Source organism: Vipera berus (genome assembly GCF_964194415.1).
Source record: "Vipera berus genome assembly, chromosome: 1".
Classification (NCBI taxonomy): domain Eukaryota; kingdom Metazoa; phylum Chordata; class Lepidosauria; order Squamata; family Viperidae; genus Vipera; species Vipera berus.
Window position 1 is genome coordinate 271,256,324 of NC_138202.1, and position 27,894 is coordinate 271,284,217.

General features: G+C 41.2%; 1 protein-coding gene and 1 long non-coding RNA gene across 3 annotated transcripts in view; both read left to right on the forward strand.

Moving 5' to 3' along the window:
• The first annotated feature begins 1,265 nt into the window (after positions 1-1,265).
• Positions 1,266-27,894, forward strand: part of PHACTR2 (phosphatase and actin regulator 2) — a 123,381-nt gene continuing 96,752 nt past the window's right edge. For both annotated transcript variants that reach the window (XM_081312577.1, XM_081312579.1), the window contains exon 1: positions 1,266-1,453. In XM_081312577.1, coding sequence (XP_081168703.1) covers positions 1,288-1,453 — 166 coding nt within the window. In that variant the 5' untranslated portion in view covers positions 1,266-1,287. The remainder of the gene's footprint in view (positions 1,454-27,894) is intronic.
• LOC308659153 lies at positions 2,777-9,102 on the forward strand. Its single transcript, XR_014024460.1, has 3 exons — positions 2,777-2,796; positions 3,792-3,894; positions 9,075-9,102. It is a non-coding gene; the product is annotated as an uncharacterized lncRNA (long non-coding RNA).

Below are 27,894 nucleotides of genomic sequence, written 5' to 3' on the forward strand. Positions count from 1 at the left end.
AGCACACAAGCAATTTAATTGCCCCTTGTATCTCTTTCAGGGCTTTTTTTTGTCATAGAACACTCAGAACGGAGTTCCGGCACCTTTTTTGGATGGAACCTTGTAGGGTAGGCAAGGCGGGTTGTATGACATGTGTGAGTTCCGGCACCTTTTTCTTTTACAAAAAAAGCACTGAATTCTCTTCTAGACATCTAATATCATTCAAGGTACTAGTGGCCAAGGCATCAGGCTAGAAGCCAGGAGGTTGTGAGTTCTAGTTCCACCTTAGCACAAAGCCAAGGTGCCTTGGGGTAGTTCCTCTCTCTCTCAGCCCTAGAAAGAGGTAAAGAACATACAGCTTCTGAAATCTTGCAAAGAAAACTGCAGGGACGTGGCCAGGCAGTCGGGATGGGGTGGGGTGGGTGTCCAAGTTATTTTTTTTTAAATTCCATTTATATCCCGCCCTTCTCCGAAGACTCAGGGTGGCTTACAAGCTTAGCAGTAGCCTTCATTCTATGTATATATATGCCTGCTTATTAGGGCTTTCACACACACACCCCAAGCGGCATTATTACAAAGTCAGCTTAATTGCCCCCAACAATCTGGGTCCTCATTTTGAAGGCGGCGCGCGCATCCACCCTCCCCCACCCACCCCAAACCCCCATCTACGTATGTGTGGCTCCCTGATACTTTCCCGGAAGCAATTTCCCTTAAAAGCATGGCTTCACGTTCAAAATGCATGCCTTGCCTAAAAAAAAACAAAAAAAAACCCACACGCCCCGAAGCGTGTCGTCGGATTCCGAGGGCAAATCACCAAAGGGTCATCAAAGGGCAACCCCCGCCTCTGTCAAATGGATGCAGCCCCACCTCGGTGGTGCGAGGAAAGGGGGAGAAAAAAAAAGTCATCATTTTAATACCCCGCAATGTCTTTGCTAAGTTGGGAAACGTCGGGACTCTCTCTGGATCCTCCCCCCCCCACCCTGTCCGGGGCTCTGGGTTTCGGCTCCGACTCCTACTACCTATGGGGTCTCCCTGCCCCCTCCCCTCCCCCGGGTAACCTCGAGGGAGGCCGCCCTTTCGAGAAGATGATGGCTGAGCGGCAGCCGCGGCGGCGGCTGGGCGGACGGCGAGGGAGCTGAGCGAGCAGGGGCGGCGCCTTCCTGTCAAAACTTTTCTCGCGCGGGTCCCCTCGGGTTGCGGCAGGGCTGCCGCTCGAGCCCGGCGCTGCACCTGCTGCGGAAGAAGGCGCCAAGCGCGCCCAGACTCCTCCCGGACGGCGTGAGGAGCCGGAAGAAACGGCTGGGCTCGATGGAAGAGAAAGAGGGGAGCTCTCCAGCCGCGGCGGCCGCTCCTTCGCCTCGCAGGTTGCCGCTTCCCACCGAGGCCGCACCCAGAGGCCGTACTCAGAGCGACCTCTCCGCTTTCCGGACCTTTAGGAAAAGCCCCCTGCTCCGAGCGCCGCTCTCAGGGTCAGGTAGGGCTGAGGCTGGCTGGGTGGGTTTCACCGGAGGAATGCTCTTTTTTTCTCTTTTTTTTTGCGGGAGATCAGAGGTGGGCTGCGGAACTCCTGGCCGTCGCGAGAGGGCAGCAGAGAGGTTTTTTTTTAGGCGTCCCGGATTTTGCAGCTCCCACCTGCTAACTCTTAACTTTCACTTACCTTTCACAGTTGTAGGTACTTCATCGGGTGTGTGGGGGGTGGTTGTGTGTGTGTGTAACAAGAGACTGGAGAGCCACCTGTCTGGAATGGTATAGGTATAGGGTCTCCTGCTTGAGCAGGGGTTGGACTAGAAGACCTCCAAGGTCCCGTCCAGCTCTATTCTGATTGATTGATTGATTGGGTTTCTTGGCTTTTCCTAGCTACTTGGCAGGCAGAAATTCAGTGGGTACCCTGCAGTTATGTCTGAAAAAAATGGCATCTGCCGAATGGGTTGGTTGTTAGTCTCCAGATTAATCTTTTTACTAGCCACGGGACAGAATCTGTCCAGCAGCTTGGCTCTAAGTGCTGTTGGTTGTATTATTCCTTTCTCTTTTAAGACAAAATATATAACGCTTGGATGAATAAATCATGTGTAGCGGAAGATTATAGATCTTATTTAGTGGCTGCTGTAGGGTCTTTGCAGGTGCCTTGGAGCATTTTTACATGAAATGGAGACACTATTTATTATTATTAAATTATTATTTATTAAATATTTTGTTCCACTTATTAAAGGTGACTCTGGACAGGTTGCATTCAAGAAGCAATATTTCATTGATGTGATGTGCAGTGACAGGAAAGAGCTCTCCTTGTTGAACCATTTGTTAAGTTGTACAGCTGTTGAACTTAGTAGTTAACAGGTTAGATTAAAAATAATAAAACTAATTGGATAACAAAGATGTGATTATTTTTTAACATTTGCTTTGGTTTAAATCTTAGGCATCTGCTAAATTAATGGATTCTGTAATAGGCCATGGGCATGACAACTGTTAAAAAAAATCTGACATGCCCACATTCTATTTAATTGTTTTAATAATACTGACCTACTTATAATGGTGCGGAAGAGACCTTTCAAGTTTAAATATAATATTTTGAATCCTTAGGAGAGGTAGAATGATTATTGCCTTATGTAATATTGTTAACATGCTGAGAAAACTTAAGAACAAATTTCAAACTTTTCTATTGTGAACAATAGTTTAACTTTGGTGGGAATTATAGAGGAAAAGAGGTGAACCCAAGACCTACTTCAAATAGTACTGGGCTGTTGGACATTCTTACTCTTTATTTATAAAACCTGAATGTGCAGTGTCTGTTTCCAGAAACATGGCTAGAGATATGTGGCTGTATCCTACTTCTATATCTGTCTATATTTTCTTTTCTTTTCTTTTTTTGGTGGGGTGGGTACAAGGAGTGAACCAGAGCAATTTTAAAAAGACCAAAATCTTTGTACAAGGTTATTATTTGCTTCCATTTATCCTTCTTAGCTTTTAAAAACAATCACTACAATAAACATTAAATAAATAATAAATAAATTCTCCACATGCCTCCCACATATGAAGGTTGGGTGCAAAAATGGAGATAACTGCTAGATGGAAGACACATGTTAGTTTTTTTCATTGTCTCTTGCTAGTATCTAATGACCAGCTAATAGCCCTATTCACACACAGGAGAGATAAAATTTGGGGCTTGTTCATTTATTTTCATTATAGGATAGCACCTTTATTTGTTACTGAAGCCACTGTAAATGCCAACTTCCCCTTCACTACCCGCCAACAACAGCAACCCTCTAAGATAGGTAGGATTAAGACAGAGATAACAGGCCCAGTATCATCCTGACAACTTCTAAGACTGAGCTTCTTGTAAAATTGTGTAATTTTGTTTTGTGTAATTGTGCAGAGTTGGGTAAAATTACAACTTTGCAGTTATATCTCTTCCTAACTGATCTTGTTAAAAACATCTGCATACAGACTCACAGTTTGGAGAAAGACTGCTGCCTGAACAGGATTGGAGAAGCACTTTCACACAATTTTGTTGGTCCTTTTTTCAAGCAATCCTATTCTGTTTTGGTTTCAATTCAGATTGCAGCAGTACTTAAGAGCGAGCTCTTAACTTACTGCCTCCAGAAAGGTTACCTCGGGAAGCTTGTTGTTTGTGTCAAGGGTTTTTCTTGCATTTCTGAACTCCGATATTCTCAGAAGGAAAGTTACTTTTTATAGAAGATAATGGGAGACCTCCTTTCCTCTTTATTTATATCTGAAACAAAAAGATGAAGGGGGGAGGGGGTTAAAATAAGTAATTGGGAGCAGTACTGTCATAAGCCTTAACTGCTTTGCTCCAGTGAGTGCAGGAAAAAGTTTAGGAAAGAAAAAAGGAGAGCTGATACGGATTGACATTGCCTTGGACTGGAATAGGGAGGAGATCAAGTGGATAAGGACAGTCTGGTAAGTGTAATCATACACTAATTTTGGGGAAAAAAGATACTTTAAAACTAGTATGTTGTATACAGTAACAATATACAATAATGCAGATAAGAAACAATTTTTTAATAAGAGGAAATTTCTACTCAGTACGTCATGTTTTTAAAGAGGAAATTAAAGTAAGAAATAGCATTGGGAAATCATAAAAGATAAGTTTTAACAAGGTCTCTTTAAATCACATGAAAAATCACAGCAAATTTGGATAAAAGAGTGGAGGATTTATTTCTTATACATTGTTTTCCTCCATTTAATTCAATTTAGACACTGCCCAACTCCAAACTGATTTGGGTTTGTGCAATACATAAACCACAATGTGGTTTATTTGATTTTTGCTTAGTGTGATTTGTGCAAACCCCACACATTACAGTTGAATCAATATTTCAAACAGTTCACACTGTTAAACCATGTTCAACGAAGCATGGTTAAAGGTCTGGTTTATAATTATGCGTGAATGCAGCTACTAGAGCTATTAGTAAATAAGCAATTCCAATTCAATAATGTCTACCTCTTTTATATGGGTTAGAATTGTGAGATTAAAATAGAAATAAAGCACTGCTTGAGAGCAGCATAACAATTATAGTTCACTTTCAACTGAAAACATTTGAGTTGTATATATAGTCTAGGAAGCCCCCCCTTCCCAGAATAAAATATTCTGCAGAATATTAAAAGAGGCAGAATAGAATGTTTCCCCCAAAAGGAGAAGAAGAGAGAAAAATCTCCTTAACAAAGGCTGAAAGCAGCCCCAGTCCTTCTGCTATATTAAAACAGCCTCAAGCAGAAGCCTGAAGAGCCTAGCCAGGGGTCAGCAACCTGAAACAGTGAAAGAGCCACTCGGAACCGGTTCCCTCACAAAAGGAAAAACTGGGAGCCACAAAAAATGTGTGCGCATGGGTGTACATGCGTGCATGTGCAGAACAGGGTTTGACTGAAGAGTGGAGCCAAGGCGAGATATGCACCTACCCTGCATATTTGAATTGATTGGTTGAACCTTTTTAGTCCCACTTTTTTTTTTTTGGACTGCACATGGCAGAGGACTGGGAGCCGCAGGAAATGGCTGAAAGAGCCACATGCGGCTCCGGAGCCGCGGGTTGCAGACCTGTGGCCTAGACCAGGGGTGTCAAACTCAATTTCATTGAGGGCCACATCAGCATTGCGGTTGCCCTCAGGGGGCCGGGTGGGCGTGGCCTACTGGGTGGGTGTGGCTAACGTGCGTATGGCCTACTGGGTGGGCGTGGCCAGCTCTACATCGTTCGCATCAAGGCTGCCTATGGGGACCCGGGCAGGAGTGGGACAGATCTGAGGGTCTCTGGCAGGAGGAGGGTCTCTGGGCCAGGGCCAAGGCAGTGGGGGCCGTTCCCTCACTGTTTCCAGGATGGCTTCGCGGGCCTCATGAAACCACTTCATGGGCCGGATCTGGCCCCCGGGCCTTGTGTTTGACATGTCTGGCCTAGACTTTAGACCAGGCATGTCTAACTGCCGGCCCGTAGGCCGCATGCATCACGACGAAACCACGCCCTCCCCATTGCCGGCAATGGGGAAAAAGTCTCAATACGTCACGCAACGTCACGAGTTTGACATGCCTGCTTTAGACTATAGGAATGGATATTTTGTATCCATTCAGAAAGCCGGGCCACTCTATTCATAAACAAAGGGCAGCCAAAAGTTCCAAATTTAGCAGCACACTAGGCAAGGAGCCGAAACTGACAAGATTAGCTCAGGCAAACAAAACAGCTGTCACTGTTTTTTCTGGCTACCAAATAAGCAGAGACCTCCTTCCCTACTGCAGCCTGCCTTCAGTTCATTTCTCCTGCATCTTTCTCCCAGCTTAGAATAAGAACCGGACCAGATTTTACTTCCAACAAATAGTGTATTTATTAAATTTTTATACTGCATTATTCAGTTATAATGACGATATATATTTTCATCTCTCCAAAAAATAGGCAATGCTGTATTATAATAAGCCAATATCTTATGGTACACTATTTCGTAGACTTTTTTACCTGGAACTGCTGTGCAAGAGAAATGTGACCTTCCTTCCACAATGACATCATATTATTGGGGGAATCTATTGACTGTAATCTTTACTATTACGCGTAGAACTAAGAAACACATCAATTGCTGCAAGAAACTGTTAATGATAAAATTCTGGTTAGAGATACAATATGCCTTAAAAGCTATTCTGGCAAAGATTCACAGACTCCATCTGTCTATCATTCTGTATAATCTATGCATCTCTAAACAGATAATTGTTATTTCCCGCATAGAAAACAATATCCTGCCATCTGTCTATAAAGTTCTGCTAAGATGTAGACTTCATTAAGGAGACTAGCCAATTAAATGATTGGCTTTATATTGATATTGTCTAGATGGTTTTCTGTACAAAATGACAATGATAATCTTATGCATGCTGTTCTAGGCATAGGTTCCATTAAGTAGAGGAAGTAAATATACAGGAATGGGATGGATATGACTGGAAATCAAGATCTGATACTCCTATTGACAAATCCAAAACTGAAAAATTCAGGATAGAAACAAGAACTCAAGTAAAACAGTCCATCAAGTTGTTATGCCATTTATTTGGCACTTATCCAATCTATACTATACTTAAAAATAGGTCAGAAATCCACATGTAAATTTGGATTTATAAGGATCCATATTTGGATTGAATTTGATTCTGGTATGTAGAATAATTTGTAATATAGAAATAGAAACTATGATTTTACTTTTACCCCAAATATTAATCTTTTTTTATAACTCAAGGATTTTTTTTATTTAAAAAACAAAATGTCATCCAATGTTACACTCATGTGACTACTATCAATCTTATTTTAGTATAAGGAGATTAAACAGTGGGGAAGAGTGGGAAGACAATTGTCTTTCGATTTATCACAATTGACAGACATTTTACCAATCCGTTCTAATACTTGATGATGCCTGAGATTTTATATATGAGATGCGATTATGTTATGCAGGTATGAGAGCGTTAAGGTTTCTATTGATGTCGAAACCAGCTTATGTATTATGTTAATCTTATACCTAACCTTGTTTATAAATCCACTGTAAAGCTTCCATATTGGAAACTTGTAATAGTTTTTGATACTCCAGCTGGTATTTATGGACAGTTGAAATCAGTATGCACAGAGACTTTGTTGGACGGTGAGAAGAATTGAAACTTCTGTAACAGAATACATCCAAATATCCAGAGTCATAAAACCTTGCAGAAAAGCTTTAGTTCTGCTATCAACTTCTACCTTAAGTTCTGCAACTTTTTATTGCTAGTGGTTCTAAAGAGACAAATTATAACATAATTTGTCTGAGATTCAGAACTGCGTTATTATTAGAATTTGTATTAGAACAAATTATTTGGAATATAGTGGGTGGAAAAATGGAGTATCTCCTGGCACATACGTTGTTTTAATCAGCAAAACTTCAGTTTAAGGCAAAGTTGTTCTTTGCTTTCAGATATTTTTGGTAATGTTTTTTACATTACCAACAAGATAGTAAATACTCAGAAATGTGCCACTTTTCAATTGCTGTATTGCTTCTTATTTAAGTACTGTATCAATTGCTGACATTGTGTTCTCTCCCCTCCTCCCTTTAATCCAAATGCTATTTTTGGAATTATAGACCACTTTTTGTAACAGATTCGATTTTAGACATCAGCTCTACCAGCATCTATGTTTGATGTATTGTCACCACTTTCATTAGCTGTACTAAGGTTTGTCTCCAAAGAGTTGAATATGTAATGATGTGCGAGACCATAAAAACCATCTCCTATGACAGACATGTCAAACACAAGGCCCGGGGGCCAGATCCGGCCCGCGAAGTGGTTTCATGTGGCCCGCAAAGCCATCCTGGAAAGAGTGAGGGAACGGCCCCCACTGCCTTGGCCCTGGCCCAGAGACCCTCCTTCTGCCAGAGACCCTCAGATCTGTCCCACTCCTGCCCAGGCCCCCATAGGCACCCTTGATGCGAACGATGTAGAGCTGGCCACGCCCACCCAGCAGGCCATACGCACTCTAGCCACGCCCACCCAGTAGGCCACGCCCACCCAGGCCACACCCACCTGGCCCCCTTAAGGGCAACTGTAATGCTGATGCGGCCCTCAATGAAATTGAGTTTGACACCCCTGTCCTATGAGGAGTGAAGAGGGGGAGGGGAAGAGCTGGAAACATACCTGCGCTATTAAAGGAAGATAAATTATTTTTATAGGTTTGGACCAGATAAAAGTGTAGAAAGGAGATTAGAGTTGTGTTCATTGACACAACCACCTTGAAGGGTCCTATCTGATAAGGCCTCCTTTCTTGATCAAACATGTACAATCTTATCTTGGGCAAAAGGATTTTCTTATGGAAGGTGACTGTGTCGCTGGTTGCACCTAAACACTATATACCAGAGGTGGGCAACCTCGGCTCTTTTGTGACTCATGGACTTCGACTCCCAGAATTCCTGAGTCAGCATAGCTGACTCGGGAGTTCTGGGAGTTGAAGTCCATGACTCATGGGGGAGCTGAGGTTGCCTACCCCTGCACTATACATATAGACTCATCTGGAAGTTAGAGGTGGAACCAGAAGACAGGACTTTAGTCCTCTTCTCCCGCCGATGCATTCGTAACTACATGAATGAATACAAGCACTCTGCTTCATAAGCCGTTACAGAGTTTCCTATTATATCAACCTGAGATAGTGATCTTTTGTTTACTGGTTTAATGTCAAAATAATAGCTTATTGTGACAGGCTAAGATAAAACCATCTACTGCCCAAGGGGAAAAAAATGCAGAAGAGCTTCAGCAAGCAAAGTTTGTATTATTTCCTATATCAAAGGGAGCAAGCATGTATATGATTTCCTTAAAAGTCTTGAAAGATGATTGAAAAAATTGGTACATTTTATATGTCACTGATGCTTCATAACCATCATTAACTCAGATTGCCTCCATTGGCTGTGACCAAGTAGAGATTTAAGCATGCTCAATAGTACAATCCTATACTTCTTCACTCAGAGGTAAGTTTCATAATGTGACTTTACCCAAGAATGCTAGTATAGGATTGCACCCTAAGCCTTTGGAATCTGTGTCCTTTGAAGCATTCAATTCTGAGTTGTATTCTAAGGATTATATAAGCACTTTACTTGCCTTTTATTTTCAGAATGGATTTTTCCACCTGCTGAAAGTGTGCAGGAGAAACTGCGTCATTTTTCATCAATACTTGGGGAGAGACTGTGAAGTCAGGGTATTGCATCCTACAGATTTTTTGTTATTGTTCAGAAGTAACACCGTTTTTGGTGCTAAGCACAGTTTGAGAGATTTGTATTAATTGAGCCTGCATACACAAAAGAGAGCAAGAAACTGCATTAGCTACTGTAGTGTGCTTCTTGATGTTTGTTTCCGTGTTCAACAAAATGTTATATTTATTTTATTTTGCCCTTAATTTTTAAATTATATTTAATGTACATTTTGATGTGCTGTGCACACAAGACTGCAGCAGAGCAGCTGTTCTTCGAGTTTGACTTTTCAAATAAAATAGTGCTGGGAAACACCAAAAAAAGAAGAAAAAAAAGAAAAAAATGGAGTATCTCTTTCTATTGTTAATATACAACTGAGGCAGTATAAACTAGTGAAAAAAGCAAAAATGTATTTGAAAATAATTATTTTAAAATATGTAGTGCTTTCTTCAAACCTGAAGTTGTTCTGCCATTATTAGATAACATTGCATCAATACCTAGTCAGCATGGCATATGTAAAGTATAAGTAAACAAATTGGAGAAAACAAATTCATAATTGGACAAGTACATTAATAATAAACCAATGATATCAAGTTGCACTACTGTATTTAATCCCTATGTTCGTGGCCTTATGTCGATTCAAAGATATCTTTTATATTTTAGAAAATGTTTAATCATTTAAAAAGTGCAAAACAATTTCAAGTAAGAAGGACAGAAAAAGAACCACTGAACTTTTTATTGACTTTATATGTAAATTCTGTCTAACTGCTCCCAGAGCATATTTGCAATTTCCTGTTTCTTTCGGAAATCAAGAAATGACTGGGCTCAGGAAGTACTGCTTTCAAAATTGAGGGTTTATTCTCTTTTGATCTCCATTTTGTCAATTTTATCCTAGACGTTGTAGGAAGAGAGCTGTATTATGGCCGCGAAAAGTCAGAAGGAGTCTAGGAATAGCTTTTCAGACTAATAACATTTCTTTAAAGGCATCAGCTTTTCTGAACCGTAGCTCATATCACAGATGCCTGGTAAGATTGAACTGATACAGGGTTTACATTGAGCTGGGTGGGTGGTGGCGAAGAAACAATGGTTATGAAGATTCAGTTACTATACTCATGATTCAGATAGGTATCTCCTCTAGTAACAAATTAAAACACCTTTGTGGTTCTTAAAATCTTCCAAATGGCCCAAAACCTTTTAATGTGAGTTGTGCAGTTTCTCAAGTCTATAGTACTGGTGTAGTTTAGTACTCCTTAAATTATCTTGAGACTTAAAACCGATGCCCTGGAAGGTATCCTGTTCCATTCAGGTCACAGGCACCGTTTTAAGGCACTTCCGGGTTGAAAGGATTAGCCGGTGACATCACCGTTGCCCAGGGGATAGATACCCTGGAGGCTACTTTCATGTCCCCATCAAGGAGATGGAGCAAGTGACAATGGTGGCTTACTAACCTTCAACCCTGTGTCCTAACCATATGAGCCCCCGTGCTCCTCCCCTGGAAGGTTAAAAGGCTCTACTAATACTTTGTCCTTGCTTTGAGTCCTGATACTAAATTTGTATCCATTAGTTCTTTTGAGCAAAGTTTGTCCCCTTTGTCCTGTATAGAATCTAGAGGGACATTACTGGCAGATGAAAGAAAAGCATGTGAAGCTACCTGTAATCTTGTGTGTGGAATTATTGGGGTCTATGATGGTTCTGTTGATATAAACGTAGGAGCAAGTAGACATAGGGCTTATTGTGGAATGAGTAGCATCATTTTTCCATAGCTTATTGTTGCTTGTGGGAATCTGATGTTTCCTCACATTTTTCAGTAATACTTTTAAGATATCTGTATTTCAGATAAAAGAGATATTATAATGGCTGCTGCTGGTGCCAAATCTCTGAAGAGAAAGTAGTAGAATAAAGACCTAAATTATATACCAAAAATACTATAATATAGTAGTTATGAAAAAAAGATTGCTGTGCAGAATTAGCTCACTAGATGGGGCATTTGCTACACTGACTGGTAAACTGTTTTTACTGTAATACCAAATGTCAGCTTGAATTTTTAATTTCTCAGAGGGCTTTTCAACTAAAATGCATATTCCTAAAGAAGAGATGTAATGCTGGACAGTTGTACGTCCAAATATAAACTACAAAATGAGTTGGAACTTGTAACATTTAAAGTTGAACATATTAAACATTTTAGCAAACATTCTGCAGTTTTTAATACTAATATGCTTTTTGAATAAGCATCTGTAGGTTCAGAACTTTCTGAGAAAAAATATATGGTGCATTTTGACATGAGATACATGTTTAAAAGATTCATAAAGTTAGTTTATCATCCAAACCCAACTATTGTTGTTGTTACAAATATATTTTACCTCTTTGGATTCATTCATAAGTTATTACAGTAAGTTGAACAGGACATGTAGTTCAGGTCTGCAACAGTACTGGTGCAGGTTAATCTGTGAAAAAAAAATCTATTTTGCATATTTGGTATATCTATGGATAGTGATTGAGGAACTAGACACACTGTCTGCAGTTGTTGCTCATGCAGTAGCCCCATCTCGCTCTACAATGATTTTCTGCAACCCCCTCAGGATGAGGTATCCAGCAGACTGACAATACTAAGGATACATCACAGCCAAGAAATCTGAACCCAGATTTGAATAATCCTTCTCCAGTGACCCTCACTGTGATGAACTCCGCCATATTCTAAAATCCAAGATTTTATTCAAGCAGATAATAACTTTTTTAACTAAGCTGATTTTGTTTTGGAATTGATATGCATGATTGTTGCTTTCCCCCCCTTTCCCCCCCTGATATTTCCCTTTTTTAACCTGTTCCTTTTTATATTTAGATATGTAGCTTCAGAGGGTTTAAAAGAATTTCTCACCTAAACTTCCCTGCAAGCAAGATTGCATGATTACATTGCTATCTTGAGATATCTGTAAGATATGGTAAAAAAAAGTGAAAGATGACATGACAGTGTAATCAAAGCTCAACTTTTTTTTTTTAACCACACACTGTGGACTCCCTTATAACTCCACCTTATATCTCAGGGCTGGCAAAAGGTTTGTTATCTTCATGTTCTTCAGTAAGCTTGGCCATTATTATCTGCCTGTGATGCCAATATATATTCTGCCAGCCAGACCTAAGCACTAATCCCTTTGAAAGTGTATCCATCATGGTTCAGATTGGACAAATATTTGCCAAGAATATTTGTTGCCAAAAATTGTTCTCCCATCTTTTAAAATGGCTAAAGTGCTACATTATTGTTAATACCAATATGGTTTGTTGCACAGTTAGCCAGGTGTTTAAACTGCATTTGGCATTTTTATCCACCAATCTAATCTTTCCCAAGAACCTAGGATAGGCAAAAGTGGTTTGATGTTAAAAGTATCATCACAGGATGTAAATTGTTCCAATTAAGGCTGCCTTTTGCAATTGATTGGTGATTTTGTCAGTGCCAATGGTGTTCAAGTGGTGTTCCAGATGTTTTGAGAGTGCACCTAAAGTGCCTATTAATATTAGTACTATCTTTGCTTTCTTTTGTTACAGGCATTCTGCTTCTATTTGCAGGTCTTTGTATTTTGTGTATTTTGTGATTTTCTTCAACAATTCAGTTCATTTCAAGAACTGAAGTGGAAAAACTTGCCTCCAGAAGTTGTGAATGCTCCAACACTGGAAGTTTTTAAGAAGAGACTGGACAACCATTTGTCTGAAATGGTATAGGCCAGGGTTTCTTGCCTAAACAAGGGGATGGACTAGAAGGCCTCCAAGGTCCCTTACAACTCTGTTATTCTAATTCTAATCCTCTTCTCTTTGCTATCTCCAGGTATTAGTTTTAGTTTTTAGTTTAGTTTTATTAAATTTTTATACCGCCCTTCTCCCGAGGGACTCAGGGCGGTGAACAGGGCATATAATAAAAATACAAAACTACAAAAGTTAAAATAGAATTAAATTAATGCCCAAGATAAAACTATAAAATATACAAATATTTAAAACCCAAATTAACTCCCCATCAGGCCAGGCCAGCTTGTTCAAACAGGTGGGTCTTTAACCCGCGTCGGAAGGAGCGGAGATCCGGTGCCATCCGGAGCTCCACCGGCAGTTGATTCCACAAAGCCGGGGCGCCCACAGAGAAGGCCCTCCCCCTGGGGGCCACCAGCCGGCATTCTCTGACTGGAGGCACCCTGAGGAGGCCCTCTCTGTGGGAACGCACAGGGCGGAGGGGAGTTGACGCCGGCAGCAGGTGGTCCCCGAGGTATTCCGGACCCATGCCATGTAGGGACTTAAAAACCATCACTAAGACCTTGAACCTCACCCGGAAGACAACTGGTAACCAATGTAGCTCGCGGAGCAAAGGTGTAACATGGGAGTACCGGGAAACTCCCAAGACAACTCTCGCGGCCGCATTCTGTACCAGTTGGAGCCTCCGAGTGGTCTTCAAGGGAAGCCCCATGTAGAGAGCATTACAGTAGTCAAGGCGAGAGGTCACGAGCGCATGAGTGACCGTACACAGGGCATCCCGGTCCAGATAGGGCCGCAACTGGCGCACCAGGCGAACCTGGGCGAAAGCCCCCCTAGTCACGGCTACTATATGATCTTCTAGGTTAAGCCGTGAGTCTAGGAGGACTCCCAAGTTGCGAGCCCTATCCACGGGGGGTAACAGCTCACCCCCCATAGAAAGAGATGTAACATTTTGAATGTCCCGGGATGCCGGAATGTACAGCCACTCAGTCTTGTCCGGGTTGAGTTGAAGTCTGTTCCTCCCCATCCAGACCCGAACCGCCTCCAGGCAACGGGACATCACAGCGAGGGCATCACTGGGGTGGTTTGGGGTAGAAATAAAAAGTTGGGTATCATCAGCATATTGATGATACCCAACTCCAAAACCACGAATGATCTCACCCAGCGGTTTCATGTAGATGTTGAACAGGAGAGGCGAGAGAACCGACCCCTGAGGAACTCCACAAACGAGAGACCTAGGGGTCGATCTCTGCCCCCCTGCCAACACCGACTGCGAACGTCCCAGGAGATAGGAGGAGAACCACCGAAGAACTGTGCCTCCCACTCCCAATCCCCTGAGACGCCGCAGCAGGATACCATGGTCGATGGTATCGAAAGCCGCTGAGAGGTCTAATAGGACTAGGACAGAGGAACATCCCCTATCCCGAGCCCTCCAGAGATCATTCACCAGAGCGACCAATGCCGTCTCCGTGCTGTACCCGGGCCTGAAACCCGATTGGTACGGATCCAGATAATCCGCTTCATCCAGGACCAGAGGAAGCTGATGCGCCACCACACTCTCAACAACCTTCGCAAGAAAGCGAAGGTTGGAGACTGGACGAAAGTTGTTCAACACAGCTGGGTCCAAGGCAGGCTTCTTGAGGAGGGGTCTCACCACCGCCTCCTTCAAGACGGTGGGGAAATTACCCTCACTCAAAGAAGCAGATATCACCGCCTGGAACCAGCCTCGTGTCCTCTCCCTAGCTGCATAAACCAGCCAGGAAGGGCACGGGTCCAATAAACATGTGGTGGAGCTCAGCCTCCCCATAATCCTGTCCACTTCATCAGGGGTCACAGAATCAAACTCCTCCCAGATAACATTGACAAGACCGCCCGTGTCCTGATCGTCAGACTCTGCCCAGCTGGAGTCCAAACCGGTCCGAATCCGAGCGATTTTATCCGACAGATGCTGACCAAACTCCTCGGCACGACCCTGTAAGGGATCCCCCCTCACCTCCTGATTAAGAAGTGAGCGAGTCACCCTAAACAGGGCGGCCGGGCGATTATCTGCGGACGCGATGAGGGTGGAGAAGTAATTACACCTCGCCACCCTCATCGCAGCGAGATAAGACCTAATATAGGTTCTTAACCGCAATCGGTCGGATTCGGATCGGCTGGACCTCCAGCAGCTCTCTAGGCCCCGTTTCCGACGCTTCATCTCCCGGAGCTCCGCGGAGAACCATGGAGCTCGTTGGGATCTGCACCGGGTCAGGGGCCGCAAGGGTACAACTCGGTCCAGTGCCTCAGTGGCTGCCCTTTCCCAGGCTTCCACTAAGGCATCCGCCGAGTTGTGAGCGATGGAAGCAGGTGGGGATCCCAGCGCTGCCTGGAACCCATCGGGGTCCATTAAGCGCCTGGGGCGGTACCATCTAATTGGTTCCGTATCCCCACGGCGGGGGGTGGTAAAACGGAAGACCCCACCAAGATCATCCAACCATCGTCCAGATAAAAAAACTAGGTCCAGGGTGTGGCCTCCCTCATGAGTTGGTTCAGAAATTACCTGCGTCAGGTCCATGGCCGTCATGGAAGCCATGAACTCCCGAGCCAACTCAGATGACCCTCCCAGGGATGGTAGATTGAAGTCACCCAAAACTAAAAGTTTGGGGAACTCAATCACCAAACCGGAGAGGACATCGAGTAGCTCAGGCAGGGCTGCCGCTGTGTGACTAGGCGAAACGTACACCAGCAGCAAGCCCAACTGCGCCCCCGAACCAAACCTCAAAAAGAGAGACTCACACCCGACTATCTGAGGGACGGTGGTCTCCCGCGGACATAAGGTCTCCCTGATAACTACCGCCACTCCCCCGCCCCTACCTTGAGCCCGAGGCCGGTGTAACGCTCGGAAACCTGGTGGGCAAAGATCAACCAAAGGGACCCCACCCTCTGGGCCCAACCAGGTTTCGGTAATACAAGCCAGGTCCGCATGCTCACCCTCCACCAAATCCCGCACAAGGGGAGCCTTATTAACCACGGACCTGGCATTCAGGTACACCAGCCGGAGCTCAGGAGGCTGCGCATCCTCGCTCCCGGCACCTCGGGGAAGAAACAGAGGGTCGGAGCGCCTCACCGCTTGTAAACAGCGGGGACGGCCCTCCCGGTAACGATACGGCCCTCTGTCCATACGCCTGCTGCCATACCCCAGTGTCGTGGGAATCGGTAATCCCACGACCCGCTCCTGAGCCCCAGATGTAACCACACCCCGCTCCCCCCGAACGCAGTCAGACCCAGGCCTGGCCTGCACCATGGTTGTATGGCCACCCCCCATAGTCAAACAACCATTACCCCCCACCCCTCTCCCTAACCCCCTAAAAAATTTAACTAAAAAAGTAACCAGGGGCCTCCTATTAAATTTGGATCGAGAGCCCCTGACCTTACCCGGCCATCTCTCAGGGTCCCAATAATTGGGCCCTTCATTGAGACTGGGAGTGCCATCTCCACTATCCAGAATTTTTTGGTTTTTTTTAAATCAACAATTGTTATGTCCCAGAATACTTTAGTTTCATTTTTTATGACTTTCTCTATTTTGTTGTCCCACCAGTTCTTGCTTGCAGGCAAATGGTATTTCTTGCAGATCTTCCAGTGCACCATAGTTGCTACTTTGTCATGCCGTTGCTTGCAGTCAGTCTGTGCAATCTTTTTCCAGCAGTTAACTAGGTGATTCACTGCTTCTTCATCTTCTTTGCACATTATTATAGTATGGTTTTAATAAAAGAAATGTTCTTTATAGTCTCCTTCGTAAAAAGCTTCTTTTTTATTCTTATCCATCTCCATTATTCAAGCTGCATTTTAGTTGTATTTCTCTGGGTGGTACAATAATTGAGCCAAGAACTGCACTGTTTCTTCTTTCTCACGTTTTGACTGGTTCATTGCAGTCTCTCCTTTGATGGATTGATGGAAACATTTCTGAAATTGGAGATTTTGCCTATAGTCTGCAATTCAAGCTTCATATCTTCCGTTATGCTACCCCCCCACTGCTGGGCGGCGGAACCTGTACGCTGATGATACCCAACTTTTTTTCTCCACCCCGAACCAACCCAGCGATGCCCTCGCCGTGATGTCCCGTTGCCTGGAAGCGGTCCGGGTCTGGATGGGGAGAAACAGGCTTTGTCTCAATCCTGCCAAGACTGAGTGGCTGTGCATACCGGCATCTCGGGTCAACCAGACTATTCCATCTCTAACGATGGGGGGTGAGGTGTTACCCCCCGTTGATAGGGCTCGCAACTTGGGCATCCTCCTGGATTCGCGGCTCAATTCTGAAGATCATATAGGAGCCGTGACCAGGGGGGCTTTTGCCCAGGTTCACCTGGTGCGCCAGTTGCGACCCTACCTGGACCGAGATGCCCTACGCACAGTCACTCATGCGCTCGTGACCTCCCGTTTAGACTACTGCAACGCTCTCTACATGGGGCTGCCCTTGAGGACCACCCAGAGGCTTCAGCTGGTGCAGAATGCGGCCGCGCGAGTCGTGATGGGGGTCTCCCGATACTCCCATGTAACACCTCTACTCCGCGAGCTGCATTGGCTTCCGGTTGCCCTTCGGGTGAGATTCAAGGTGCTGGTGATGACCTATAAAGCCCTAAATGGTGAGGGTCCGGGATATTTGAGGGAACACCTGCTGCCGGCATCAAGCTCCCTTCGTCCAGTGCGCTCCCACAGGGAGGGTCTTCTCAGGGTGCCGCCGGTTAAAGATTGCCGGCGGGTAACACCCAAGGGTAGGGCCTTCTCAGTGGGCGCGCCTGCCCTTTGGAACCAGCTGCCCGCGGAGCTTAGGACTGCCCCTGACCTCCGTTCATTCCGCCGGGACCTGAAGACCTGGCTCTTCGAGCTCTCTGGCCCAGGCTGAGAATTTTTTTAAATTTTTTTTTTTAATTTTAACTGGGTTTTTATTCTCTCTCAGGGTTTCATTTAATCTTTTTTAATTTGTTTTAACTTTTGTATTGATTTTCTTTTAAATATCCTGTAAACCGCCCTGAGTCCTTCGGGAAAGGGCGGTATATAAATCTAAATAAATAAATAAATAAATATCTTCTGATCTTCCTGGCTATAGCTGTTATGTTCTGCTTTCTTATTTCAAATGCTTCCTTAACCTTCCTAGTTTCCAGGTGATATTTCTTGATAAAGTATTCTTTAGTCTTATTCTTCAACTTCTTTTCTTTCATCTGTTCTAGCTCGCTTGCATCTGATCTTAGCCTGCTGATCTTATTTTCCAGCTTCATTTTCCTTTTAGATGACATGGATATTTTTTTGCTGATTTAGCATCCCAGCTATTCAATTATAACTGCAGTCATGCTTTACATTAGTTGGTTTGTTTCTTGTAATGAGCTGGTGCTTATATTTGATATTATAGTAATGGCATCTTTAATTACTTCTGCTGACTGTTACTTTGGAACAAACTTCAACCCAGGGAACCTTATTCTGTTGTTTTTGCACTGTTTTCGATGCTTGTTTCAATTCTTTTTTGGTTGATGTTGTTTCTGAGCAGAAGGCAGAGGGGATGATGTCTGGTTTGAGAATGAAAACAAATTTGCAGACGACACCAAGTGGCAGGAATAGCCAGCACTCCAGAAGTCAGGCTTAAGATACAGGAGGATCTGGACAGACTCGAACACTGGGCGCTATCTAACAAAATGAAATTCAATGGTGAAAAAAGTAAGGTTCTACATTTAGGCAGGAAAAATCAAATGCACAGGTATAGTATAGGTGGTACCTTGCTCAATAGTAGTAACTGTGAGAGAGATCTCGGAGTCTTAGTAGACAATCACTTCAATATGAGCCAGCAGTGTGCTGCAGCTGCCAAAAAAGCCAACACAGTGCTAGGCTGCATTAACAGAGGGATAGAATCAAGATCAAGTGAAGTACTAATACCACTTTACAATGCCTTGGTAAGGCCACACCTGGAATACTGCATCCAGTTTTGGTCACCACGATGTAAAAAAGATGTCGAGACTCTAGAAAGGGTACAGAGAAGAGCAACAAAGATGATTGGGGGACTGGAGGCTAAAACATATAGGGAACGGTTGCTGGAATTGAGTATGTGTAGTTTAACGAAGAGAAGGGTGAGGGGTGACATGATAGCAGTGTTCCAATATCTCAGGGGCTACCACAAAGAAGAGGGAGTCAAGCTATTTTCCAAAGCACCTGAAAGCAGAACAAGAAGCAACGAATGGAAACTAGTCAAGGACAGAAGCAACCTAGAACTAAGGAGAAACTTCCTGACAGTTAGAACAGTTAACCAGTGGAACAACCTGCCTCCAGAAGTGCTGAATGCTCCAACACTGGAAGTTTTTAAGAGGAGACTGCACAGCCATTTGTCTGAAATGATACAGGGTTTCCTGCCTGAGCAGGGGGTTGGACTAGATGACCTCCAAGGTCCCTTCCAACTACTACTACTACTACTACTTCTTCTTCTTCTTCTTCTTCTTCTTCTTCTTCTTCTTCTTCTTCTTCTTCTTCTTATTATTATTATTATTATTATTATTATTATTATTATTATTATTATTATTATTATTATTATTATTATTATTATTATTATTATTATTATTATGGCTTCCTGTACTGTTATTCTTTGTTTCAATTCTTCTACTTCTTTAGTTGGAGGGCTTTGTTCTTTCTGAGGCAGAGGAAAGGGTGACAGGTTTCCAAACGAAAACAATTCTATATCTCTGCTGGATTCCTCTACTGCCAACTCCTCCTGCTTTATCTCTACAGCCTGAGCTGCTACTGACAAGGTTTTGATTTCTTTGCCCTGGGTAGACCTTTGCAGTTCTTCCAAGTCTGCTTCTGTGAATACTTTATTTTAAATCAATGTTGATCTTCTAGCCTCTGTTCTGTTATTTTGGATACTGAATTTTATTCCTTCCAGAACTGGTGCATTCTTTTCAGGTACCTTCTTCTTATTGGGCTTAATGTGCAATAGCAGATGATTACTTGTTTTCAATATTTGTATCTTTGCGATGGGTAAACCCCTTTCCTTTCAGTAGTCTTGCTATCCCAGGATGCTCATCCAACAGTCTGGTGTTCTGTAGGTCACTTGTCATCAGATATTCAGGAACTCCAACATCTAGCACAGTCCTTATTGACCTGGGTAAGGACCAGTCTGGTAAGGGTTTCAGTAAATTACATCTTGCATGATTTTTTTATTGAGGAGATGCTCTTCATCTGGCTTTTCTGATGAGATCTGTCCATATGGTTGAACCTCTGGCATAGCTCTCGTCTTCCTCAGAACATGCACGTCCAACACCACAACAAGGTAGTGCCTCCCTGGGGGATTATTATTACTATAGTTTGTTGCATAATCAGTAAAAAGTTTAAAATGGGTTGGTCATTTTTATCTACTTACTTTAGGCCTGGGATAGACAGATGTTGTTTCGTGGTGTTAAAGCTATTGTCACAGGATGGTCCAAGTAAAGCTACCTTTTGCAACTGACCAATGGTGATTTTGTCAATGCTGATGGTGTTCAGGTGGTGCTCCAGATGGGATTGCACCCAAGGTACCTACTACTATTATCTTTGCTTTCTTTTGCCATAGTTATATTTTTATTTTTTTGGGGGGGGTGTCTTTGTATTTTGTAATTTTCTCCAGTTCTTCCTCTTCTATTCTGCTGATTTGGCATTTTTATCTACCGATCAAGTCCTTTCCAAGGACCTGAGATAGGCAGATGTGGAAGTTTGATGGTTATTATTGTTAGGAATTGTTGTTGTTGTTGTTGTTGTTGCCCACTGCACAATCAGCCAGCTATTTAAACTGGATTATTATTAGAAGTAAAACAATATTTTAAGATTTATTTCTGAGAAGGGAGATTGCTAATGGAACAATTGTAAAAAAAGTTATTCGATGATGAACTGAAAAGATCAGTCACTGGTTATCTGAGTCAAGAGAAAGCAAGGGAAAATGTTGAAGTGTCAAAAAGATCTGAAAAATGAAAAAAAGGGAAAAGTGTCAAAAACCTCAGAAAAATGAAGACATGTTCTCAATAGCTATTCTACAAATGTGACTTGTCTTGGTAACTGTAGAATTCTACAATACTAGAAATGTTCTACAGCTATTTCTTTGTTTATTTATCAAATTATATTTGTCTCCTCTATTTCTTTAAAACATTTTATCATACTGCACATGGGATAAAACTGAAATATAAACCTGTTATAATATTTGAGATTGCCAGGATGTTTTTAGTTCTGTTATTAAACTTTTCCATTTGTCATATACACAATGCACAGCCATTCCACGTTCTTGCTTTATTAAAAATGCCTTAAATAAACTTCCAGTGTATTATTTAACTTGCCTTGGCATCACTGGGAATTCCTCTGTCCTGGATTGCCTCAGTTTTCTCCTGAAGCAAGTGCCCCTGCTGAAAATTGGACCTTGGATATAAAGTAGAGAAGTTATATTACTTCCCCCACCACATTCAGGGTCTTAATATAAACTTGAACGTTATAGTGCTAATTACAGTATCTTCAGTTGCACTCCAAACCAGTAAAGTACAAGTGCTAATGGATACTATTGTGAAGGGAAAAGTAAGGAACTATTAGTCTGATTACTACCCTAGGAACCCATCATCAAACGACATTGCTTGTGATCCTTTCAGAAATAGACAGAATCCCGTGGCATATCATGAATGGTGACGAGCCAAGTGGAAAAAAGAACTGTATAATAAACAATATGCTTTCTATCTCCCACCAACTCCTCTATAATGTATATGGTTGTTCAGTGTGTTTTGTATTATTGCCAAAGACTTCAAACCATAACAGTACCTGAATTGCAGCTTGCTAGTGAGTTAATCACAATTTCAGAATACTTAACAGAAGCACAAATATATTACACCTTAAGGGTATAAAGTAGCAGTGAAGTGGAACTGACTCAGAGATGTAAATGCCAACTACTATATTGCCGACGTGTGTTCCTAGAGCAACTCAGTTTTTCTTTTTTAGCATCACCTGGCTCTGGCAATGTCAATCACAATCTTCTGTGCCTAGCTTTTCTATGGTTTTCCCAGTTGCAATGTATGGCAGTGAAAGCTGGACCATAAGAAAGGCTGAGCGCCGAAGAATTGAGGCCTTTGAACTATGGTGCTGGAGAAGACTCCTACAAGTCCCTTGGACTGCAAGGGGATCAAACCGGTCAGTCCTGGAGGAGATCAACCCTGACTGCTCCTTAGAAGGCCAGATCCTGAAGCTAAAACTCAAATACTTTGGCCACCAAATGAGAAGGAAGGACTCACTGGAGAAGAGCCTAATGCTGGGAAAGATTGAGGGCAAAAGAAGAAGGGGATGACAGAGAATGAGGTGGCTGGATGGAGTCACTGAAGCGGTAGGCGTGAGCTTAAATGGACTCCAGAAGATGGTAGAGGACAGGAAGGCCTGGAGGAACGTTGTCCATGGGGTCGCGATGAGTCGGACAGGACTTCGCAGCTAACAACAACAATCTTTTCTATTTTTGAAAAAAAAAGTATTTCTCCCTTTTCCACACATAATGTTCATATGCTCAAAGTACATCCATCACTCCAAAGGATCTGATACAATATATATATCAAAATTTTATACATGTAATTTCATGCATCATGCAAAAGATGGATATATGCATTTATTTACTTGAGTTCTTTCTAATGCAGTCAAAAAAGACTTTTGGCAGCTTAATAGTCTTATCAAATTACATTAAAACATCCATGGAATAAAACAAAAAGAAATATACACTGTATATAAGAAATAGATGACAACATTCATTGTTGGAAAAAACCCTTCTGCTTTCAATAATTTCCAAAAAAGGGAATAAATAAATTTGTGATTCTTACATTTTATTATCCATCTTTCTAAAATGATCTGAATTATAGCTTATATTTACTATAGTATGTTTGCTATTTTTGTTCATGTATATGCAAGAAAATCTACAATTATGTCACCCTTTATATTGCTATTTACCAACATTTTTATTTTGCAATGATGGACATATGTCAAATTACAAATAATATTTTAAGGATTTATTTTATATAAGGATTTATTTATTCATTACAAATGCATAAGTATCATGTTTACAAACAGGATAAGGAAGCCACATTGGTCAATATTTTTGCAATATCATTAATAAATAATTTATCTTTGCAGTTAAACAAAGATATAAAAAACCCCCAATGATTAAAGTATAAAGGCAATAGTGCTATGAGAGCTTTCCAGAGTCTGTATAAGAAGCAGATTTAAATCTTTAAATGCTTGAAATAGGAATCTTTTCACATGTGGATAAGCTCTACTAAATTACATGAGATTTAATTACAAGGAAATACATAATGCAACTGTATGGCTGCATTCTTCTGCTACTTAAGTAAAAAAATTAAATGCAGTACAGGCATAGTTCTGAGACTTAGGAGATCAGTAATGTTTACAGGCTAGTTTCCATCAGAAGAGATCCAAGGTTAGGAAATTCAGATCCGAGTTAATGGATGTGCAGAAGAAAATCTTAAAGAGATCCCAAGATTCCTGTTAAGCATTTCTTGGCAATCTCTTCTAAGTGTTAAAGATGATAGTGCTTTGGAATTTATAATTCATTTAAGAAAGCCCTTTTTATTAATAGAGATATGCCCTTACCTATCTGCCAAAAAGACAAGAAACTAGGGCTTCATACATTAGAAATATTTATTGGCTTTCACATAGAGTGGGGTAATTTATTTTAGCATTAATTAATCAGTCTTATTCTGTCATGACTTACAGTATTGTCAAAAAAAAATTACATTTGCAAAGATGCACAAATAGTCATTTCCCTCTCCTTTTTATATCTATTGAGCTTTCATCTGACATGGGATCATGATGATTACAAGAGTCAAGGAAGTTGGCATAGATTGGTATTTCCCTTCTTTTCGTTCTATCTTTAACATTAAGGTTACTAGATGTCCAGTAAATGAGATCATGTCCTCCTTTTTGTTCTCATGTATTCCATCCAACAGGCATAGCCTTAAAATCAAATATTTCCAAGCTTTTTGAATGTTTTTTTTAAAAACTGTACTCTTTTACCAACACTAATCATTCAAACTTTGGTGTGTTGCATTGCGACTTTGTACATTTTTTCTTCTTTTGCCTACTGACAGCCTAGTTTTACATTATTCAATCTAGCCCTTTCAAATCTAGGATCACTCTAATCTGTAGATTACAGTTCCACAGTGAAATTTGAAAAGCGTATTGTCATTGAGTCTATATTATTGCTAATGTATGATCTTGAAAATAAAGATTTGTTGGAAAACTATTGTGGTTATCAGCCTTTCTGATGCTGGAAAAAATAATTTCAGATACATGTAGGCTGGAGTACAATTTTTTGCTGTAATTTTTTTTGCAGATGCTAAGAAGATTAATCAGGGTGATGATTTTAATTAGTTGAATAATGAAACATCTGCAAACAATCAAGTTCTGAGATCACCAAAAACTCCATCATCATCATCATCATCATTCTCTCTCTCTCTCTCTCTCTCTCTCTCTCTCTCTCTCTCTCTCTCTCTCTCTCTCTCTCTCTCTCTCTCTCTCTCTCTCTCTCTCTCTCGTGTGTAGATGCTAGTGCAAGAGTCTTGGCACAAGCCCAGACATACCTGTTAATGAAATTCTATCCCTAAAATGGCACATAACCCTTCCAGTTTCTAAAGAAGGGAATCACTAAAATTTCTGGCTTCTTTAATATTGCTTTTCATTCACATCTCATATTTTAAAAGAGGTAGCTTGGATATAAATTATCCCTCCTTCACTACTTTTTTCCTGCAAAAACATTTGGGACAAGTCCTATCATTTTTTTTAGCAACACAATTAAACATAAATCATGAGAAGCTGGGGTTGTGTTATTTTGGGACACTTCAGGAAGTATCTCTATCCAAGTGTGCCCTTTTTAAAAAGCTGATAGCTATGGTTTGTGACTGCGGGATCAAGGAATACTGCTCTGTTGCTATATAAAGAGAAAAGGAATAACAGAAAACATTATTTTGGTTCTCTCCTGATTCTGTAAAGTCTGCAGTCATTCCCAATTATTATGCATTTTACTTAGACTGTATGGCTAATAGTGAAAGTACCAGAACCTGGTAAAATTCTCCCTAAAACTGATAGAAGATGACTTAGTTGGACTTTGAGAATATATTTATTCTGATATTTTTGGGGATTCATATTTTATATCATCTTCTTTTAAAAACTCATCATGAAACAGCAATAGAATATAATATTGTGATTGTAACCACCTCGCTAGAGCAACTTTCCAGATTTTGATAAAATGAGTAAATATGCTTTGCAGTTTGCATACTGACTAAGAGGGCTCTGAGCAGTCTTGCCCCTGTTCAGCTTCTGAGCCTATCAGATATCATCTAGGTATTACCATCTGTTGCAACATTATAATGAAAAGAATTCTGCAAATAGAAATACTTCAATGTTTATTGCAGTGTGACAATGAAGGGATAAGTAAAACATCGTGACATTCTTCTTCTCTGCAAATATTGACAACTCCAAATGTCACTGTGTGACATTCTCATGTCAAAAGATAGGCTAATTTTTATTATTCTCTATCTATACTGCAATGGAGGAAATCAGTTTCATCAGAAAATATACTACAGAACAGACAACATACTGTAGTTGTTGTATACTAGTGAATATAAAATTAATTCCTACGACCTATTGTACAATTTTCTGATTAAAATATTAACTGATAGGATTAGAAAGTAAAAGAGATCCTTTTGATAGATGGGATGGCTACATACTTTATATTTGTTTAATAACTACATTTATAAAGTCAGAATTAATTTTTATGTTATCTTTTCATTTCTCCATAAGTGCTGCATTAATGTATTATTCTTGTTTTCATCTGGTTCTTTTTGGTATTGTATTCTATTGTATTGTATTTTTACTGTATTTATTGTATTGTATTTTTTTTAGCTTTTATGTTTTAATTGTACACTGCCTAGTGATTGAGATGGGCCTTATCTAAATTCGACAAATAAATAAACACATGCTTTCTATGATATCTTGTAATGGACAGATACTGTGGCATTTTCAAGTGCTAAAAAAATAGGATGTTTGTTATGATAATACATGCGTTACCCGTTGCATTCATTCGATGTACTGTTAAGTAACATGACGTGTATATCTCAAGGCCCTCAGTCATTTTGAATCAGGTTGGGCATTGACCTTAGTTTTCAGGTTTGGAATAGTTTGACCTCCCCACTCTCCTTTTTTACTTCATCTGGCATCTGAAATATCTTCTTTAATACAGGTAACCATAACTGTACATTATATTCTAAATTTATAGATTGATATACTGGCAGTCCCTGATTTACAACAGTTCAGTTAGTGATTGCTCAAAGTTACAACGACGCTGAAAAAAGTGACTTATAGCCATTTTTCACACATGACCATTGCAGCATCTCCATGATCACATGATCAAAATTCAGACACTTGGCAACTGGCCTATATTTATGTCGGTTGCAGTGTCCCAGGGTCCTGTCATTTGCTTTGGCCACCTTCTGACAAGCAGTCAATGGGGAATCCAGATTCACTTAACAACCATATTATTAACTTAATAGCTGCAGTGATTCACTTAACAAATGTGGCAAGAAAGGTCGTAAAATAGGGCAAAACTCACTTAGCAACAAAATCTCTCACTTAGCAACAAAAAGTTTGGGCTCAATTGTGATCTTAAGTCAAGGACTACCTGTAGAACAGGGGTGTCAAACTGCCGGCCTGTGGGCCAGATGCATCATGATAAAACTGCGCCCACCCCATTGATGGCAATGGGAAAAAATCGTGATACATTGCGACACATCACGTGTTTGACACCCCTGCTGTAGAATTCACAACAGTGGATGTTTTTCAGTCATTTTTCTTATAATTGCTAACATAAATTTATTTTTATTTATTTATTTATGTTAATATATATGCAGGCATATACTTTTTATTACATCCTAACAAAAAGACAATTTGTTATGTGGCAGAGGTAGCTTAAAACCCCACCATTAAAACCCCATCATCACCGATGGAGTTGGTATGTTTGTATCTGCAGAGATTTCCATAAGAAAGCATAAGATGTTCTAATTTTGGAGTGATGGCATTATGATAATTTCTATTTTATTTGATTGTATCTTGATATTATTCTATTCCTAATGTCTCTTATGGCTTACAATATGTTGTTTTGTTATGTGTTGCTCAATTTTTCCTTTTTTTTTAGGTCTTAGCTTTTAAGTTTTCTATAACCAATGCACTGCTTTTGTTGTATGTGGTCTTTGCTTCTGTGTTTTTAATTTGCCAATCGTTGACTGTCCTTAAATAAATCTGAATTTGATTCAACTTGGTTTGTTCAGTTTCAGTTTAACATTATGGCTGACCTCAATCTTTGACTAGGCCAGCTTTCCTAAGCTTGTTGTCCACCCCAAATTCAGTCCACCTTTTTCTTTCTTAGGAGAATCTCACAATCATGAAAGCTTTCAGAAGTCAAAGTAAAAAGCTGTTTCTCGTTTCCCAATTCCAGGACATACCTATCCCTATTCAAGAGGTTTCTCTTTGAACTTTTTTGCATCTACTTCCTTAGTTTTGGGTGCAAAAGTTTGGGAAGTGGCTTCTGCTGTTCTGCTGATTTTGAATTCTCCCTCCTCTTCCCATTGCAACCTCACAGGGAATATTATGGGGATTTCAACTATCTTATGATCTCTGTGATTGGCTTGCACAGTCTGGTGATAATGGAGCTAATGGTTATTTGTCATCCGCAGAGAGAGATAAATTTCCCTGGCAATGTTTGCTATAGTCAGGGTGTGCACTAACCGATGCAAGGTCTAATAAGCTGGCAGGAGCTTTATATGTGGGGAGGGGGAAGCAAAGAGAGCACAGAAGAGGAAGGCAGAAAAGGAGTAATAGCAGCTTGCTGGCTCTGTGATAAAAGAGGAAATGGATACTGCCGGTAAGTGAAATAAACATTAATTCTTGGCTGAACTACAAAATTCATTTGTATCTTCTGGGTGTGCTGAAGGTTTG